General features: G+C 45.6%; 1 protein-coding gene across 1 annotated transcript in view; it reads right to left on the bottom strand.

The window, feature by feature from the left end:
• CDCA2 (cell division cycle associated 2) overlaps positions 1–21038 on the bottom strand; it is a 75855-nt gene that overhangs the window by 16213 nt on the left and 38604 nt on the right. Inside the window, exons 8-13 of the mRNA XM_082253685.1 lie at positions 18277–18331; positions 11767–12011; positions 10704–10779; positions 10081–10233; positions 9322–9395; positions 5238–5372 (exon numbers count right to left, since the gene is read on the bottom strand). Of these exons, the coding sequence (XP_082109811.1) occupies positions 5238–5372; positions 9322–9395; positions 10081–10233; positions 10704–10779; positions 11767–12011; positions 18277–18331 (738 nt within the window). The remainder of the gene's footprint in view (positions 1–5237; positions 5373–9321; positions 9396–10080; positions 10234–10703; positions 10780–11766; positions 12012–18276; positions 18332–21038) is intronic.

Below are 21038 nucleotides of genomic sequence, written 5' to 3'. Positions count from 1 at the left end.
GGGGAGGAGAGAGGGCATCACTTACAGTCACCGCCAGCTGAGACGATCCAGGAGAGACCGTTTCCCCCTCCACAGAGGCCGATGCCATCCGCACAGCCGAAGAGCGAGCGACCTGGGAGGAAGGGCCCGCAGCACGCGCCGGGCCGGCGCCATCTTGGGATCGTGGCAGCGTGAGGTCCGGCGGGCGGATACCGAGTGCCTCTGGACCGGGAGGACCTATTTTGACCATCGCCGTGGGTGCACCGGGATGTCAGGAGACAGGAGACGTCGGAATCAGGTGAGTAGGATGTCGGGTTCCAGCAGGATCACGGAAGGATCAGGGCAGATGGGACAGAGCTCCGGAGCCGCGCTGCTTTCACATCCGAGTTCCGGCCACGCCCCCTCCTGCGCAGGAGTCTTGGCAGAAGCTGGGTAGGAGGAAAGGCGTAAAATTACACAATACCGACTCCTAGGAGCCACTAATGCGTCTGTGGCGTCAGCTAGAAGATCCCGAGACCATGCCACAATCCTCTGCACTTTCCTGTTGAGGCGGGAGGCCAACAGATCCACCTCAGGAGTACCCCACTAAAGACACAAGTGATGAAACACCTCCGGATGAAGTGACCATTCTCCCTTGTCCAACGCCTGTCGACTGAGGTAATCCGCCTATTCATTTTCCACCCCTGGAATGTATACAGCAGAGAGTGCTGGAACAATTTGTTCTGCCCACCTTAGAAAGTCAGCTACTTTCTGAGCCGCCAGGACACTTCTTGTGCCTCCTTGGTGATTGACATGGCCATAGCCAGATTGACTCTGTACCGGACACCCCTGGAGACGACTTGTCCAATGATCCAGACAAAGTCTGATCGCTTGGAGCTCCAGTACATTGATTGGTAGCCTGGACTCTTCCAGTGTCTAGACCCCCTGAGCACATTCTATGATGAGGATGCCTCCCCACCCGGACAGACTGGCGTCCGTAGTGCGGATTGTCCAGTACAGGGGAAGAAATGGATTTTCCCTGACGAAGTGCCGGAGAACGAAGCCACCAAACCAGGGACCCCCCTCATACTCTGGCTCAACAGGATCAGATTATCTAGAGACTGAGGTTCCTTGTTCCATTTCACCAGAATCTCCTTTTGTGGAGATCTCGTGTGGAACTGTGCAAATGGAACCGTCCCAAAAGGTAGACGCTATCAGGCCCAGCACCCATATGCAAGTCCAAAGAGATGACCGTCTGCTTGACAGCAGAAGCTGAATTGCCTCCTGCAATTTCTGAAGTTTTTTCTGTTTTCTGAGGAAAAAAAACTCTGGCTAAGGCCGAGTCCAGCGTCCGACCCAGATAGTCCAGACTTGTGGACAGAACCAGAGCAGACTTCTAAAGGTTCAGAATCCAACCGAACTCCTTCAGAGTTTACAAAGCAATCTCCAGTTTGTCCAACAGAGCAGTCAAAGACTCTTCTCCCAAAAGCAGATCGTCCAGATACCCCAGTACTCCCCAGACGCAGCAATGCAAGCACCGGGGGCCAATACTTTTGTGAGACCAAAGGGTAATGCCACAAACTGATAATGCTCCTCGTCCACGGCAAAAAGGAGGATGCGCTGGTGGGCGGCACATATTGGGATGTGAAGGTAGGCGTCCTTGATGTCGATGGAGGCAAGGAAATGCCCCTGATGTAGGAACGCCACTACCGTGCAAATTGATTCTATTCAGGAACTTCTGTACCCGCACAAAGCAGCTTAGCGCCTTGAGGTCCAGAATGGGATGCACCTTGCCTTCCTTCCTGGGAACTGTAAACCGGTTTGAGTAAAAACCTTGAAAACGTTCCGATGTCAGAAACGGAACAATCACCACTTGGAAGTAACAAGTCTTGCACTGACCCAAAGAGCTCACTCAAGCGATCTGAGGACAAGTGCAGGTTGGATGGGAAGAACCTTTCCTGAGGATACGAGCCAAACTCAATCTCGTAGCCAAAGCGAATGACTTTGTGGACCCACTTGTCCTGGATCAAGGAGGTCCACGGATCCGGAAACCAGCAAAGACGTCCTCACACCCCAGTGTGAGGGCATCCCTTAATGCGGAGGAAGTCTTGTCCGCAGGTCTGGCAGAACCCGTTCGGGGCTTGCCGGACCAAGACCTCTTAGAACCCCCGGCGGAGGCCCTGAAGGGCCTAGATCCCTTGTTGAGACCCCGAGGCACGAAAAGGTAGTTTGTGAGCCGAAAAGAAAGCCCCCCCCCCCCAGGATGTCATCCAAGGAAGCTCCAAACAGGCGATCCCCCACAAATGGAAGATCGGATAAGGTGTTTTTAGAAGCCTGGTCCACAGACCAGCATTTTAACCAGATAAGCCACAGGACCACTGCTGAGACAGACCAGCTAGAAATCAAGGGAGCAGCACCTAGATGCGTAGCAGACAAACTGTAGCCCTTGGACTAACTGATCAGCCAGCTCCACAAAGGCAGGGGGAGCTGTTCCCCCTCCAGGTCCCAGCGTAGAAGTTTTGCCCACTCTGTCATAGTTTGTGACACCAGGGCAATAGAAAATACTGGTCTAAGTGCCGAACCAGCCACAGTAAACATATGGCGGGTCAAGACCTCCGACCTCCTATCAGCCAGATCTGTGAAGACCGGGGACTCTTCAACCCGAGATTACAGTTGCTTTATTCAAACTAGAAACCCGAGAGTCCACCACAGGAGGAACCGTCTATTTTTTAAAGGAGGGAATCTCAATAGGGGTACCGCATTGCGAAATGCTTAGGGATTGGAAAGGTGTATTTCGGGCACCCTCACTGTTTTGTGACAATATTGTCAAAGGCGGCAGGTAAGGGGGGAACACCTTTGCCGCTTTGGAGGACCTGTGGATGCCAAAGGTGACCCGTACCTCCGATACTGCGTTAGTCGCATTCCTCCATCTTTAGGGTTTCTCGCACTGATACAATTAGTGTATCCACTAACACCTTTTCATGTGCAGCTAGAGAAGCAGAGGAATCATCCTATCTGAGCATGCAGGGTGCGTGGACGCAGACCCTGAAGGGTAACTCGCATCCATGGCAGCCGAATCAGATTCTGGATCTGATGAGACAGAGGAAACGAGCATCCGACAGCCTCTGAGAGGGGATCAGGTGGTGAAATATGCTCCAGGGACTCCATGAGTGGAGAGGGGAACCCACACAAAAAAAAAAAAAAGTGTAGAACACTGTAAAGGGACACCCCACCCATGGGGTGACCACTGGATCCAGATTATCCAGCCCAATGCCCAGTCCGGCAGTTGATTGTAGATCTCACAGGAGAAAAAAAAAAAATCTAAAAAAGAAAAAAATTGCCAGGACCAGAGATTCCAGCAATTAACTAGGTCCTTACTCCTGACTAGATCAGGAGCTATGTTCTTTAATGAAGGAAGAGAAAAAAAAAAAAAGTATTGTAAATGCTTACATGCAGTGTTTTTCCATTTCCATCATTTTTTATTCACTTGCAATTTTGCTTTTGAATTTGCTAGAAAATTTGACTACTCCAGAGTCAATTCCCTAGCACGGCTTCCTCCTTTTCTGGAAGTGTCTGATTACTATCTGTGCTGACTCAGATCCTCTGCCTCTCCCTTCAACTGCCTATATAAACTTTTATGTAGCTTCTGGAGGTGGTGCAAAGGTAAATCCTATAATGTGTCACTTAAGTCATAGCTCGAAGTCTGCTGGGGCTGCTACCATTACTTCCAATATGGTAGTAGCACTCAGCAACAGTCCCAAGCCTTTTGCATGTTGATGCAAGGGAGGCTTTTACAGGTTCATAAAATGCACATATTATCTTATGGGATGATTTTTGCTGAAATGAATGGTCTAGTGACAGTATCAAAAAGTTACGAGTTCCACTTTAAAATGCTGACCCTTCTTTTCCCAGTCCCTGCATATGCAAGCGGCTATAAAAACGTGGGCATTATTTAGAATGCTCCAACTTCACATTTCTGCTACAAGCCTCGTTTTCACAGATGGCCAAGGGGCGATAAAAAGGCAGTTTACTGGCCCCAGAGCATCCAGCCACAAGTTAACATGACCAGTGCCCATCTTATACAACAGATTGTGTTTGGCAGGCAGCTAAACATGACCTGATTGTATTGGTTCGTTTTCTTTTTTTTAAAACAAACATGTTCTATTTACCTGCTCTGTGCAAGGGTTTTGCACAGAGCAGCCCCAATCCTCCTCTTCTGGGGTGTAAAGACGTTGCTTCTGGCTCCTCCTCTTCATCGGGTGCACCCACAAAGAGCCGCTTTCCATGGGGGCACCCGCGCGGGTGCGCTTGAGTCTCGCTTCTGCGTCCATTGACACAGACAGCAGGACTCAGCCCTGCTTTCATGTCACTGGATTTTATTGACTGCAGTGGGGGCCAATGGCTCCTGCTGCTATCAATCTATCCAATGAGGACCCGAGACAGCGGCTGGAGCCGCTGGGCTCGTGCTCGTCGCTGGAACATTCAGGTTTAGGTAATAACAACAGGGGGTCTAGGGGGCAGCTGCAAACAGGAAGGTTTTTCACCTGAAAGCATTCTAACCTTGAAACTTTACAACTCGTTTAAAATGAATACTAGGAATCCAGTGCACTCCATAAAGCAATAAGACCAAGTTATAGGAGGGGGCTATGGTAATATGGTGGATGGCGCATCAAAGCAGAAGTCCTATCCAAAACCAAAGATCCAATGGTCAATCTGGTAAATGAACAGTGTAAAATTCCTTTGTTGAGCGCTAGGGGTTATAAGGTTTCAAGATGCAAAGGAAAACACTGATGCGCTTCTGCTCAAAGAAAGTCCAATCCATGGAGATCCCATAAGATTATGCATGCTTGGCACAGCAATGACAGACTGTTACTTTGTATATCAGATACAGATATGTTTGTATATCAGATACAGATATGTATATTTTTCCGAAGTCTACATTCACAGCGGCTGTCATATGTGTACTCAATCAGCAGTCAGTGCTAATGTTGTTCGTATGTAATGGCTCTTGGCAGTGTCATGCTAATAGAGGCTCTGACTGATCGTAAAGGCAGCCAGTGTGCTTCGAAGATCAGCGTTTTGCTGAATTTTGTCCGCAAAAAACAGTCTGAATGCAAATCAGCCAATTTGTAAGTGGCCATAGTGTTGCTGAGTCCAAAAGGCATAGTTTTGCAGTCTCTGAATGCAGCAAACAATCCGCATCTAAACTGCTGTGTGAATGTAGCCTTACACCTATCATTTGTAAAACAAAAAAAAAAAAAAAAAAAAAAAACACTTACCATAACTCTCTTGCTGGAAACAGGCTTTCGGACTCTTCTGGAAGGTGGTTTGGCTGTTGCACTCACTTCCACTTTGCTGTTGTCAGCTGTTTGAGAGTTGTCACTTGTAGGAGGATCTTCAGAACTGCCAACCTGCTAAGGAGAAGCATTGTATTTAGATCCTGGTCTCATGGCCATGTCTCCTCTAGCTTTCTTCTACAGTACAGCCAAAGCTCGTATGGTTTTACTTCTCCTGTGGATCACAGGAGTGCAGTCAGTTTTGCACTTTTGTGACTTGTTTTTAGCAGACAGCAGGCTAAAGCCATATGGTCGGGATCCGCCACATCTGGACCAGCACCTGACTCAGCGACCTGCTAAGAGCCTGAGCCGGCTGCTCCCGCTCCCTCCACAGCCGAGCGTCCCAGTGAGCACGGGAGGGCAGAGCAAACAGCGGTGACTGTCACCAGCTCTCTGCTAATGGAGCTTTGAGAACTAAGTGATCCGTGGTGTTTAATCAATCCTTTCTCAGTCTTAGAGTTGGCGGGGAACAGATGCAACATCGGACCGATGCTGCATCCATCTAGGCAAAAAATTCCCATGCTTCTATTTTTATAGAGTAAAATATTTAGCTTGTTTTGGGTGGATGCAAGTAGGATTCCAACGACGCCGTGTTGTAAAAAATTCCAGGCTTCTGGTGTGTTCATGAAATCATGGTGAACCAAATAGAGCAAAGTAACCCAACTGCAGAAAGCCTGGTCACAATTGTAATGAAGTCTTAAAGAACAGTAACCAACTAGCAGGGATAACATCCTGTCCAACACCACACCACCACCACCACCACTGTCCTTTACAAGTTGTCAAACATACTCCATATTGAAGCTGAACTCCAGGCAAACTAAAATACACAGATGAAATAAATGGGAACTGTTTTATTCAGCAGACTATATCTAATTTTGGGGTGAACAGCAACTTTGGGATTTGCAGGAGAACTCAGGCTGTTGGTCCCACAAACTCAGAGCTGAAGAGACCCATTAAAAGCATGTACAGAAGGGTAACGTGCAGCTGGTCGGCAGCTGCACACCATTACACTGGGACTATCCACCGCCGCTCTCTCTGGATCCAGCCTGGAGCCCTCTGTGCCAGGAAGATACCACAGCCTATACAGATGCTCTTGTTTAAAAACACCATGTGAGTGTGAAGTATATTTTGTTACTTTTTATCTCTATCCAATAAATTGTGTTGCACTAGAAGCCGGTGCACTCTGCCTTTTTATTTGTATTTTGCAGCTGTCAGTTTCTGCTGGCTGAAGGAGCAGCAGAGCACAGTGCGCATCACACTGAGTTTACCCCTTCCTTGGTGATTTGTAGAGATTTCAAAGACTACTTTGATCTTACAAGATCACACTTATCCTTGGTGGAACTTTGATTGTCATTTCATTGGCTTTTATCTTAAAAGACTTTATGGCCTTTAGCACCTAGGCTTGTGACGGTATCAGATTTTCATGCTGCGATTAATTGATTAAGGTTTTGCCACGGTATACGGTATTATCACGGTATTCTATTATTAAATTTAAATTATTAAATTTCCACCTCACTTCAATTTCATTGCTGAATTTAGGGGCTTTGGTTCACTTATGCACATTATTATATAGTCAGTCAGTACAGACTCTGTGAACCAGGCCTAAAATAGGTCATCAAGCAGTGTCTGGCCTAACTGGTGATAACTGGTCCTGGCACTCGGCTCCGATCCGATGGCATGGTCATCAAGAGGGCAAATCCTTGTGGTCAAGATGTGGTTAAACCTGAAGGAGGTGTTGTTTATAAATTACTTTACTATTGCTTTAGGCCTGGTTCACATGTATGCGGGTTGGTGGTTCGCATGTATGCGGGTTGGTGGTTCACATGTATGCGGGTTGGCGGTTCACATGTATGCGGGTTGGCGGTTCACATGTATGCGGGTTGGCGGTTCACATGTATGCGGGTTGGCGGTTCACATGTATGCGGGTTGGCGGTTCACATGTATGCGGGTTGGCGGCCCACATTTGCACAGGCATAGCAGCCCATTGATTTGAACAGGCTGCTATGCCCTCATTTTCCGCAGAAAAAAGGTGCATGCAGCATTTTTTTTTTAAAATTCAGTGGCCTTGAAATCCATCCTGCTTTTGCACCATGCGACTAACCTGCAGTTCCTGCTCTGGCAAGCTTTCTGCATTTTTTGTATACGTGGGCACGGCTTTTAAAAACAGTTTGCGTGTGCAGCAACGGCAGGTAAGTCGCATGGTGCAAAAGAAGGATGGATTTCATGGCCACTGCATTTTTTTAAATTCTGCATGCACCTTTTTTCAGCTGAAAACGCAGGCATAGCAGCTCAAGCCCATTCACATCAATGGGCTGCTATGCCTGTGCAAATGTGGGCCGCCAACCCGCATACATGTGAACCAGGCCTAAAGCAATAGTAAAGTCATTAATAGATAAAAACACCGGTCCTCCTGCAGGTTTAACCACTTCTGGATCGCAAGGATTTGCCCCTTTAAAGACCAGGCCATCGGATCAGAGCGCCAGGACCAGTCATCACCAGGTAGGCCAGACACTGCTTGATGGCTATATAATAATGTAATGTGGGCTGCTATGTGTGTGTGTGTGTGTGTGTGTGTGTGTGTGTGTGTGTGTGTGTGTATATATATGTATGTATATATATATATATATATATATATATATATATATATATATATATATATATATATATATTAGAGCTGCACGATTCTGGCCAAAATGAGAATCACGATTTTTTAGCTTGGAATAAAGATCACGATTCTCTGTGTAACAAAAAAAAAAAAATTGGGATAACTTTACTGTTACGTTTTTTTTTTTTTTTTATTCATTAAAGTCTATTAATTGCTTTTGAAAGACTGCTGCGCAAATACAGTGTGACATCAAATATTACAACAATCACCATTTTTTTCTGTAGGGTCTCTGCTGAAAAAATATATAAAATGTTTGGGGGTTCCAAGTACTTTTCTAGCAAAAAAAAAACTGATTTTAACTTGCAAGCAACAAGTGTCAGAAAAAGATCCAGTCTTTAAGAGGTTAAACTTCCTTTCTCCCTGGCAGAGGGAAGGAAAAAATACAATGTAATCATTTTTGTTTATAGTTAACTGGGAGACTTAATGCTGATAGGCATTAGCTGTGTGAGTGAATGAGTCATCCAGCTCACTGAAATGTATCAATTCACAAGTCAGGCAGACTTGACAGAGAAACTCGGTATTTTAAAAATGCCACAATAACAATACCGTGGCTATGCAATACCGCGATATATCGAATTACCGAAAACCGGCATATGTCTATTAGCACCAGAATAGAACTTGTGTTAAACAGCACAGTGCTTGTGCCGTCTAATCTGTTCCTTTCTACGCTGTAAAAAACCTGGGTTGATCCTGCCTGTTCCTGTGTCCCCCTTATTGTGCTGACCATGGTTATCATGGCTGCTAATCCACGATACTGTGGTCAGGTTACGTGCCTCAGTCATCCCGCTGCTCTACTCTCTCTCCCCGACTGTCAGCTCGCGTTTGTGTGTTCTCTTTTTCGCCCCTCCCCTCCCGCCGCTATTAGGAGCTGGCAGTAAAGTCAAAGAAAGATTACCAGCCCCTCTGTTCTAAGCCATACTACATGTAAATGTTTGTATAAAATTATGCCTCTAAATACCTTCTTTCAGCCAATTTCTGTTCGATCACGTGACCTCCAGCCAGTCTCCTCTCCCAATCACGTAGACCTCCCTGCTGCCGTCAGAGGGGGATCTCAACCCCTCCAGCTGTAAACCTTCGATTGGAGAAGGAGAGTGGCCGGAGGTCACGTGACCGAACAGAAAAACTGAAAGAAGGTATTTAGAGGCATAATTTTATACAAAAACATACACAGTGTAGTATGGCTTAGTAGAACAGAGGGGTCGGTAGTAATCTTTGAGTTTACAACCACTTTACCTTCTTGTTATGCTTATGCAGCAAATAAACCCACATATAAATGGTTCCTTATCATGACTGACAAACATTATCGGTGAGAAAAACATTACATGGAGAACACAGAATGAGAAATGCCTAGGTAAAGGTTACCTTGCTCTTATTGGAGGCTCGAGTCACTCTGCTGTTGGTAGAAAGAGTATCAGGCTCACAGGCAATGAAGGTTTCTGGAATATCAAAATACTATAATTATAGACAAAGAAACGGATAGTCTACTTCGAGCAAAGCAAACACAACAAACTATTGGTAAAGCATCAAAAGCATCCCTGCCTCCTTCTAAACATGGCAATTCCTAGTCACAACTGTTCAGAACACGGTACCAGGTAAGTAGGAAGAAAAGTAATAACATGGTCAGTACTTTAACCAAAAATATTTTTCTTAAAGCGGAACTAAATGTAAAAATAAATATGCCACTTCTATTCAGGCTGCCTAGGCGGCTCATCCCCTCCCTCCCTTCAAGCTTCTGGGACACGTCATAGAAGATTGCCCGGCCACTGAGAAAGCGCAGCATGACTTACGCATGCACAGTGCGTACCCGGCTGTAAAGCCACAAGCTGTCATAGCCGGGTGCCCACACTTGTGATACTGGGGAGATGCGAGTGAGAGGAGTGAGGCTTAAGGCGGCTTGTTGTAGCTGCTGACTTTATTAATAAACTTAAAACGACTGGGACTCTGCGTTAAGGCCCAGTTACATATAAATGGGTATACAAAGACTAATATCCATACAGGGTACCGAAATAGTTTGGAGAATAGGGAATAACGAGGTCTGTTTTATTATAGTGAAGTCAAGATCTAAGTTTAACTAGTTTTACTCCCATAATCCTTGGCAAAATGGATCAGCATCTTATTTACCATCAGCAATCCCTGTATCCAGTGCAGGAGCGGCTGTAGTGGTATTCTCTGGAGAGTCAACAGAAATTGGTAGAGATACTTCTTCCTCTTTGTGGTTATTTTCTTGAGTCAAATCTTCCAAGATATCAATGGGCCAAACCTGATCCTTGTTACCTGAAAGAAAGCAGAGTTTAATCCATCAAAAGGAAAGGTTGCACTTTTTTAGAAGCACACTACCCCCCACCCATCCTGTCACTAGCTGGTGTGTTCAATGTTGATATGGGGAGCATGACTTCGTTAATTATCCTCTTGTGCAGGGATTAACACAAGACCATAAAAACATTGGTTTTGGCTCTGGGATCCCAACACTGCATTATGTATGGATGGGTTCTGCCTAAGGCAATACAGGGTGAAGTTGAATGCTGAATGTAGGTTTAGTGTTAGGGTTTCCAATAGAAGTTAGATTACATGGTATGATTTGAAGGTGAGGGTTAAGGAACACGTTAAAGAGCATGCCAGCTATTTTCTTTGCCATGTGTCAAACGACCTATTGATTGGATTACTAACAATAGTAACACTTTTTAGGCAAAACCCAGTTGGCTATTGTGCCCTATAATAAATTACATAAAATAATTGTAGAATACCTGGTGATGACATAGTGGAGTCTTGACTGGGAGATTCAGTATCAAAACTAAGGGAAAGTGGTTTAAAGGTATCCTCCTAAAGCAGAAAAATGCACAATGTAAAAATACTTAATGTAAGACACAGACAAATCAGCCCAGTTAAGAAAAACACATTTTAAAATTTTCTTTATCCTTCATCTTGTGCAGATTTGCAGAAGGTATTAATAGACAGATGGCAGCAAACCAAGCAGGTCAGTGGTGCCACCAGGGTCAACACATCCTAGAAGCACATACTGTTGTCCTTAGAGCAGAATTTGTATTTAAAAAAAGAAAAAAAAAAAAGAGCAAGATTTGCCTACTAAATGCAAAAATTGTGCTCAACAATTTGACAGACTGCATTCCCAAGCACTCCCAATCCCTTTTTATATCCTTCAAGCTTCCAAAACATCATTGCAAAAGCATGAAGACCCCAGTGGTAAAAAATAGTCGCAAGAAAAAGCAAAATTTCTTGGAAAAATGCTTTACGAAAAGTTGGCTAGTAACCTCAAGGATAAAACTAAAATTGAGAAAATCTGGAACCCTTGGATAAGGTATCTTTGGTTGAGGTGGGAGTTTGGATGCCAAGCCGGGAGCTGCAGCTTTCCATAACCTACGTTTTCTCCCTTCTACCCCCTTCCTTGAGCTCCTTTATCTGCTTTTTTCCTCCCCTTTTTATGCAACATACGTATAATGATGACTTAGCATGTTAAAGATCTTCGTCAATTTGTATGTGGTTTTGGTTCACTAACCACTGTTGTATTAAAGTCTAGTTGTCATTGCTATCCATCCAATGCCTTATGGGGAAAGTACAAAGGGGTGCATATATCTTTGTTTTGCGAGTATTAGCTGGACATTGACCACACTTCTATATGGCGGTCTTGTTTTATTGTACATGTACTGTCTCTCCTCTGACAATTACCTGATGTGGATATAGCCAAAATTTTGACTGTTGAGTCTGACACATTTGTACTTTTAGATTTTAAACTATAATAAAGTTGCAGTGCTATAACCAACCACACACACACACATTGTTGCCTGCACTCACGTCATCTTGGCAGTCAAAGTCCAGCTGTGAGACTAGCAGACAAGGGCTTTGGTGGATGGCCTCTTGTGCAGTTGGCGTGGCAGTATCGGATACACTTTGGCGGTATGGTGTACTTCCTTTCCGTAAAGGTGTGTTTGCGGGAAGTGTCTTGTCAAATAGCTCTGGGCTCAGCGGTTTTCCAAATGTCACACTTTTCTTTTTCTTCACAGAATCATTCACTGTTTTTTTGAACAGTGTAGTGTTCTCTAAAGCAAAAAAACAAACAAGCAACTCAATTCTCTATGGTTATGCCAGAGCTCATTTACAAAGTACAAATGTTTGATGAATTATATCAATGTCTACAATCTCTCTAAAGTGGAATTCTTGGCGATATTTTAGGTATTGGTTAAGAAAGAAGATTTTTGTATTAGCCCTTAAATCCCTTTCTTGGAGTCCATAAGGGACACAGGAAATCATAAGGTCAGGTTATACTGCCGCCCACTAGAAGATTATTCCTAGGCAAACAAAAGACTGTAAACCAGCACACGATAACCCCTCCCTACTCCCAGCGTGTTTTGTAGCAAGCAGTAATAAGAGCACCATTATTAAACACTGAGCAGTGGGATCTGTGCCCCACAATGGACTCCCAAGAAATAGGAGCATAAAAAAACAATTTTCTTTATAGACTTTTGAGGGATATGTGAAGTCATATACTGTCAGGACATCATCCAAAAGCAGCCCAACTACAGGCAAGCAAAAAACACCAACAAGCTCACAAAATAAAAATATTAAAAAACACCCGGGGATGGCCTGCAGCTCAATGAGCCCCTTACACTCAAAAAAGAAAAAGGCAAAGAAAAGACCAGGTAGCAGCTTTGCAAATCTAAGAAACAGCAGTCTGAACCAGAGCAAACCCTACAAACGACTAGTAGCAAGTGTGCTTAGACAAGAAAGGGTGGCATCAGATCCTTAAGTTCATATCCCTAAAAACGGGTCTGACTGAGTCACTGAGAAATGGTGGAATGAAAAGCCAGTTCACCCTTATGGGTACCATTAGGAATGACAAAGATAGTCAGATGGGACTGCCCACGTACTCAGAGACTCTTCAAGGGACACCGTCTTATCGAAACGCTCAGACACCACCATATTGCGTTTAGGACAACTCCACTGACTCGCGACAATTTTGTCACAGTAGGCAGGAAAAGGGAATACCTTTGCCGCTTTAAGGGATCTGCGGGCCCACGAGGGGACTGGCGCCTCTGACGCAGCAGCAGCTGCATCCCCCATGTTTAAGTTTCTTGCACCGATACAATCAGTGCATCCACCAGCGCCCTTGCATGCGCAGTAAAAAGAGGAATCATCCTCACCGCAGAGCAAGTGCATGGACGCAGACCCAGTAGAGTCACTATATGCTAAGCTCACCCTGAGAACATAAGCAGGGGAGGTTGCAGACCATAGTCCCTCAAGGAGATGCTGACTAAAGGTCCACAAAAGGACCACCTATCAGACCTAAGGGTCACCCACCATAAAGGACATAGCCCCCTAGAAAGGGAAAGCCCCCTGCCCGCCGTGATGCAGACAGAAAGAGTACCCCCACACAATAATGGCTGCTTCACTTATCTCCCTCAAAACAATAAATAAATGCAGCCCCCCGCGGATTAAGGGGCGCGCCAGGCAGTCTATATGTCCACTATATAGACTGCCTATATAGACTGACTATATAGGGGGGGGGGGAAGGTGTACACCCGTCCACTATCACCCCGGTCAGCGTGGCCAGCAGCTCAGGCAGCCAGCTGCGAGTAGGCCAAAAAAAGTTGCGGCCTAAATTCGGGGCCCGATACGGACGTGAGTCCACCGGAGGCTCTGTTAGTTTGATCACCAGCTCGGACAGCCCGGTCAGTTACTCAGATAGCCAGCTCCGTCAGCCGCGAGTAGGCTGCAAAGCCGCGGCCTCAATTTTAGGCCCGATCTGGCAGCGTGAGGCGCACATCCGTTGGCAGTACTGTCCGATCAGCTTGGTCAGACAGTCGGACAGCTTGGTCAGGTCCTCTGACAGCCTGGCCAGATATCCGGACAGCCACAAGTAGGCCACAAAGCCGTGGACTAAATTTTCGGCCCGATCCAGCCACGTGAGGCGCAGACCCGTGGATGATGAGACATCCGCTCCCCCCAGCCTATAACCATCGCAGGAACCCCAAAGGACATCCCTGCCCCAGTCACTAACCCCCAGGGGGCCGACAGCCCGGTCAGCAACAACCTCATCCACCCCCTCTTACCGGAGCAAGTGGCAAAGCCAACTCCTACCTCAAGGGGTGGGGGGGTACATGGGGGTAGTTCTCACAGGAACCAAATTAATTGCAGTTCTCAGGAACAGACAATAATAAAAGAAGAAAAAAAAAATTCAGTTCAAAGAAAAGGAAAAAATGCCAGGACCAGGAGATCCCAGCAAGGAGCTAGGTCCTTACTCCTGACTAGGCAGAAAAAAAACAATCCTAGAGCAGGAAGTGGGAGTATACCACCTGCCCCTTTTCCGCCTACTGTCCTACTCCTAGCAAGCGCAGCATAACCCATTCGACTAATGATCTGTTGCTGTGTCCGTCAAGGAACGGAGGAAAAAATACAAATATGTGCCCTAAAAGTCCATGTTTCCCAACCTTCAGCTTTGTACACATTGGATTAATAGGACATGGCACTTTATTCTATTTAGTTCACACTGGGGATCGACTTATGGGTTGGCCTGATAATCGGCGGCCGATATTTACTTTTTTGCAAGCATTGGTGTCGGCCACAAACTTGGCCGATATGACCAAAATTTCTGCCTCCGGAGACGGGGGGGGGGGATGGGGATTAGAGCGCCGCCTGATAACATAAAAAACAGAATTTTTGTAAAATCTTACCGTAAAATTCCTTTCTCCGAGTCCTCCGACAGTCGCCGCCTCCTCTAAGTCATCACTATTGGGTATTGACTTCCGCTCCGCAGGAGTAGCTAGGCATAAGACTTAGTCAAAAGAACAAAAGCATTTAGCATAGACACACCCAAGGGGGCTGTCCCACTGGTCAATACCCCCCTGCAGTGATCCCTCCCAACTCAGTTTGATAGAATAGCAGTAGGTGTACAAGAAAAAACCCCAAAAGAGGGGCGGGGGCGGCGACTGTCGGAGGACTCAGAGAAAGGAATTTTACGGTAAGATTTTACAAAAATTACGTTTTCTCTTACGTTCTCCGACAGTCGCCGCCTCCTCCAAGTCATCACTATTGGGATATGAAAATGGGGATATTGCTGCGCTAAAATGTAAAGCTAAAAACATACATGAATAAAAAGTCAACAGACCATATGAAAGCAGCCAGCACCTGATCCAGAATCAGAAATACCAGATCTAAATAGCAATATAGAATGGGATTGGTGCAGCGCTAACACAATTGAATCCACAGTCCATACAAATGTTCAAATGGATCAAATACAAAAGTGCAGAAAACAAAAGTTCATCAGAGAGTGCTCCAATAAAGAAGGGAAACTGTCCACCACTTCAAACTTGGAAAAAGCCCCGAGTGCAGGAACCGCCACCAAGATAATAAATGGCCTCTTACCAAATTGCAATGACCCCCATTACAAGGATCAAAGACAGCCTGTGTGATCAAATCAGTGCCCAGATCGACATGTATCGATTCCCAGTGTTCCCTCAGCAGCTCCGACCGGAACAAGTGAACATAAGGAAAAGAGGGACAACTCCAATAGTGAAGTACGTTCACAGGTTTATTCAGTAAAAGCAGAGTGGCAACTCACGTTTACATGAAGAAATCACAGCATGTCTCGGAGCTATACTCTCAGAACCTTTGTTTCCAACCAATAAAATGGCCGCCGTGTCTCCTTGCTGGCCTCAGCACGACGAACCGCAGGCTCCTCCTCCCAAAAGCAGTGTAGACATGAGGGGTGGGAGACGCAACTGTAGAAAAGGCAACGCAGTACCCACATCAGAGAAAGGAACCTTACAAGCACAGTAAGAGAACCTTCTGGGCAATAGAAAATGCTCAACAGGAGCAACAACCCAGGAAAACAAATATCCAGGGGATAAACACCCCAACAGCCAGGGACCCACAAAAAAACAAGGGTCCCCTATGGCACTGCCGCACTGAGAACTTTGCGGCCAAAGGAGGCATCAGCTGATGCCAGAACATCAATCTTAAAGAATTTGGAAAAGGTGTGCACCGACGACCAAGTCGCAGCCTTGCACACCTGGGCCACCGAAGCCTGATGCCGGTAGGCCCAGGACGTACTCATCGATCTGGTAGAGTGCGCCTTAACAGGGAAGGGTGGAACCCGTTCCTTCAAAGCATAGGCCTGTACAATCGTCTGTCTGATCCATTTGGCAATGGTCGCCGCAGATGCAGCCATGCCCTTCCGAGGTCCCTCAGGAAGGACAAAGAGGGAATCCGATTTCCGAAAGGACTCAGTGGACAACAGGTAAACCCTGATCGCCCTGACAACATCCAAGGAATGCAATGCAACCTCCTTGGGATGTTTGGGCTTCGCACATAGCGAAGGCAACACAATGTCCCCAGTGAGGTGAAAATCAGACACCACTTTAGGAAGAAAGGAAGTTAGGTCGCAAAACTACCTTATCCTTATGAACCACTAGGTAAGGGGAGCGGCAAGACAACGTCGCCAACTCCGACACCCTGCGAGCCGAAGTGATCGTCACTAAAAAGGCAACCTTCATAGACAGCAGAGGCAACTAAATCTCCCGGATGTTTTCAAAGGGAGAACGCTGTAACACGGACAGAACCAAGTTCCAGTCCCATGGAGGTAAAGGCGCCCTCCTGGGAGGAGCCAAATGTCGCACACCTTGAATAAAGGTGCGAATTACGGAATGAGACGCCACAGGGCGTTGGAAAAGAATAGCCAGTGCAGATACCTGGCCCTTTATCGTGGCCAGCGCCAGTCCACACCAGTCTGGAGGAAAGCCAACACTCACGACACCGAGTATGAGCGAGGGGAGAACCCCCTGAACTCACACCATGCAAAATAAGCTTTGGATGGGGGCACAGGCCACCCTGCATTGGATGGGGGCACTGGCCACCCTGCATTGGATGGGTGATTGAATGTGCAGAATATCGGCCTATACAGATAAGTTGCGACCAATATATCGGTATCGGCCCTGAAAAAGCCATATCGGTCTATCCCTAGTCCACACCCACAGTACCACCCTGTGTTGGTGTGTTGTGTCAGGATATTCATTTTCCATCAGTAGGCATGCTGAAAACAGAACCAAATCGGTTAGTGGAGTGTGAGCTGGAGGCACATGGTACAGCGGGACTGGTAATACCTGTGTCTGATATCAGACATGTTGCAATTGCCAGACAGTAAGGCAATGCAGCCTAAAAAAGGTACAAGGCAAAGTATCAGGTAATCACAAACCAAAATGCTGGAGCAGGTAAAGGGTTGGACAGACTGAGGTGGCCAGGTCACTGTGGATGACCAGTAGAAATGGACAGGGGATCTCAGTTTCACATGTCTCTCGGAGAGAAGGCGCAGCAGTGGGAAGGCGCTTCTTGAACGCTGAATGGCGTTAAAAGACAGAACGGAGAACAGGACAATCTATACATCGGGTGAAGTACTCGCCTAATCCTTCAGTGTTAACCCCTACTGGTAGAGTTAGGAAATGTAGAGGCCTTCATAGCTCCAAACAATAGCGCCCAATTCTCAGTTCACATAGTATAGACTTAGTGTGTGGGTAGGCTGACAGGGCAAATGCTGAGGCAATGCTAAAAGCTCTGGGGCTGGAGAACAGCTTCCAGTACAAGATGCCTAGAAAAAAAAAAAAAAACACAAGCATAATACATTGCCTGAAGGTGACATTACAGGTTAGCAACGCAACATCCCAGTCCAATGCGACCTGATGCAGCACTCCAACATCTGGCAAATAGCTGCCATATAGAAAGCATAGCACTTTTCTCAGCAGAACTGAAGAAAGGATGTCCCTCCTCCTAGGATATTAGCAAAAACAGAGGCATGCTGGGGGTATATTCTGGGTTGTCCTACAACCTTTTTTTTTTTTTTTTTTTTTTTTTTCAGTGTCCAATTCTCCTGGAGGCTGCAGTATAACTTAATATTGAGTCGCTCAATGTATTCTGTCCGGGAGAGATTGTCCCTCACTCCTAGCACCAATGACGAAAAGTGAGGGGGAATCTTCTCACACAGCCATACAATGTTTTGGCGAGGGTTCCTCCATAAAAAAAAAAAAAAAAAAAAAAATAATTTTATAATATATTATATATATATATATATATATATATTTCCTACACTGGGAAGAGAATAAAATTATTTATTAGAAACTAACATCAGATAAAACACTTGTGGAATTTCAGACTAAGTATAGATCCGACTAAGTATAGATCCTAAGTCCTAGCTGATACGTAAAAAAAAAAAACCAAAAGCCTTGGTATATTTAATTCATGAAAACACGTGGACATAACTTTATACAGCCAGCTTTAATGTTCTATTCATATTCAGGAGATAAAGAAGTTGCTCACCATTCTCTAAGGTCTCTGGTACAGAAAAGCATACCCTCTGATCTCCTATTTCATCCTGCAGAGAAACAACAGCAGATCATTTAGGAGGCCTACTGCTTCCGAAAACAAACCTTAAAGTGTATATAAACCTAACAACATCCTTGGATATGATGGCTGCATTAGGTTTTTTTTTTTTCAGGCTTAATTTTCAGATTGTTTTTTTTTTTCACCTGGTGAACCAGCAAAGTAATGCTATTCTTGTCCTAGGATGACAAAGCTCAGGCACTAGACTAGATCTATGGTGGAACAGCGCTGTCACCTTAGGACAGGAAATGTGTTAGGATTGCAGGGTACCTTCTCCTCCACATCTTCACACCATGGGGTGGGGAGGTGATGTTCTGTAGTTCACAGCAGTAAACTAAAAGCCCTGTTTTAAGAGAACACTGCAGAGAGTACAGAACAGCACTGAATTCCCAGCAAGATTAACAGGAACAGATAGAAGTAAATGTATTCAATGATATGTTAAAACAGATTAAAAGAGAACAAATAAGTTTATAATTTGAGTTTACACACACTTCCAATATTACATTCACAGTGCATAACTAAATACTCAGAAACAACCCTTATTTAAACATGGAAACAGCAGATTCAGCGACCGTGCGGGGATGGGGAACACAATAGAAGAGCAGCCATTTGATAGAGCCTGTCATGCAGAAACATAGTTCACTTAGTAAAAGGTTGATTACTAGCGTTGCAATGATACCAGTATCAGTGTCGATACTAGGCATTTGCTTAGTACTTGTACTCGTGCAAATGCTCCAATACTAAAACTGATGCCTTGATGTCCAGGTTCACACAGTGCGGTGCGATTTTCAGGTCAGTTTTCAGGGAGAATTTCCAAAGTAGCTATTCATCTGCGACTTAGATACAGTTCTGTTGCGAACTGGCAAGTCAGATAAACAAATTTTAGGAGCGGATGGCCACCAGTGTCCTTAACAACAGCTGGTTAAGGAGTGGGCTGGCAAGCAGGCCACCGCATCCTTAAAGAGTCTCCTGTGAAAAAAAAAAAACAAAAACTGCAACGGCTGGCTTTTTAAAAACAGCCACTTACCTGTCCATGATCCAGCAGTGTGCTCAACCCAGTCGGTTTCACCCCGTCTTCTTTCATCAGCGCCGGCATCTTCACTATGAGCACCCGGTTGTGACAGTTTGCGGCTTCACGGACAGGCGCCCACGCACATGCGCGTACAGCGGTGTGCATCGTGAATGGTGGATGCAGTCTGCTGGGACCTGCCATGTGTCCCAGAAGGCTGCAGGGGAGGAATGGAGAACTTCCACTCCGAACGTCCAGGCCTTTGGAGCGGAATGGAGAGCGGGTAGCTGTCAAATCGGGTACCCGCCCCCAACCCCCCTTTAACCTCTTTACCTCTGGCCACTGTGCTGCTACTGCGGCACAGTGGCTTGTTATCGTCTAGCAACGTAGACTTGCGTCGCTAGACTCCTCCCCTGTAGGCGGCGCTCGCGCGCCGCCGGAGGCGCGCTCCCGCTGTTTTCATTCACAGCGGGAGTCGGGCCAGGGGGAGGAGCGGCGGCGATCGCCGCTGCTCTGCCCCGATCGTCGGGGAATCCAGTTTGGAGATCCGCCCGCCTGTGTAAACAGAGCGGGCAGATCTCCTAAGTGACAGGGAGTGACAGATCAGAGTGTTCAGCATAGCTGAACATCCGATCTGTCCCTGGCTCACTCGGTCACCTCCCCCCACACAGGTCAGTAAGCACCAGGCATACATTAACCCCTCCCTCTCCAATAAAATTAACCCCTTCCCTGCCAGTGTCATTTTTACAGTAACAGTGCATATATATATAGCACTGATTACTGCAGTAATGTCACTGGTACCCCCAAAAGTGTCAAAAATGTCAGTCAAGGGTCCGATCTGTCCACCGCAATGTTGCAGTCCCGCAAAAAAAAAAAAAAACACCAAAAATGACAGAAATCTTTCCCTTAGTTAGTAAACACAATAACTTTTGCGCAAACCAATCAAAATACGCTTATTGCGATTTTTTTTATCAAACATGGGTAGCAGAAAACAAATTGGCCAAAAATTAAAAAAAAAAAATTGGTTTTTACATCTTTTTTGGGGGGAATTTCATATAAAAAAAAATGTTAAAAATATTGTTATTTTTTCAAAATAAACGCTCTTTTTTTGTTTATAGCGCAAAAAGTAAAAAATCGCACAGGTGATCAAACACCACCAAAAGAAAGCTCTGTTTGTGGGGAAAAAAAAGGATGTAAATTTCGTTTGGGTACGGCGTCGCACGACCGCGCAATTGTCAGTTAAAGTCGCACAGCGCCGAATCGCAAAAAGTGGCTCAGACGTAAGACAGCAAAATCCTCTAGTGGTAAAGTGGTTAAAAAGTGCCAATTCTTCAAGAGGAGCAGGGACGAGTCCTTAAAGAGGAACTCCCCCCTTTTTGGGTGGAGCTTTGCTTTACCAACCGATGACTCAAGGCCCTTGAGTCTGGTATAAATTTTAAGGGGAACCCATTGACAAAAAAAAAAGCAGGGGGAGACAGCGGAGCTGTCAGATGACAGGAACTAGCGTCAGGTTCAGACCTTTTGTTTTTTTCCTTTTCTTTTTGGGTCAGCGGTGTTCGTCTTGTTTGACACTGGATTTACTTCAAAGATATGGTTTTTGTTTTTTTTAATTTAATAAAGGAACTGTGAAAAACTGGTCTCTGTTTTTATTTTTGACAATTTTTTTTTTTTTTTTTTGGTGAACGAGTAG

This window comes from Pelophylax lessonae (assembly GCF_965119305.1).
Source record: "Pelophylax lessonae genome assembly, chromosome: 4".
Lineage (NCBI taxonomy): Eukaryota > Metazoa > Chordata > Amphibia > Anura > Ranidae > Pelophylax > Pelophylax lessonae.
The sequence above is the reverse complement of the archived record's forward strand: the minus strand, read 5'-3'. Positions and strand labels throughout refer to the sequence as shown.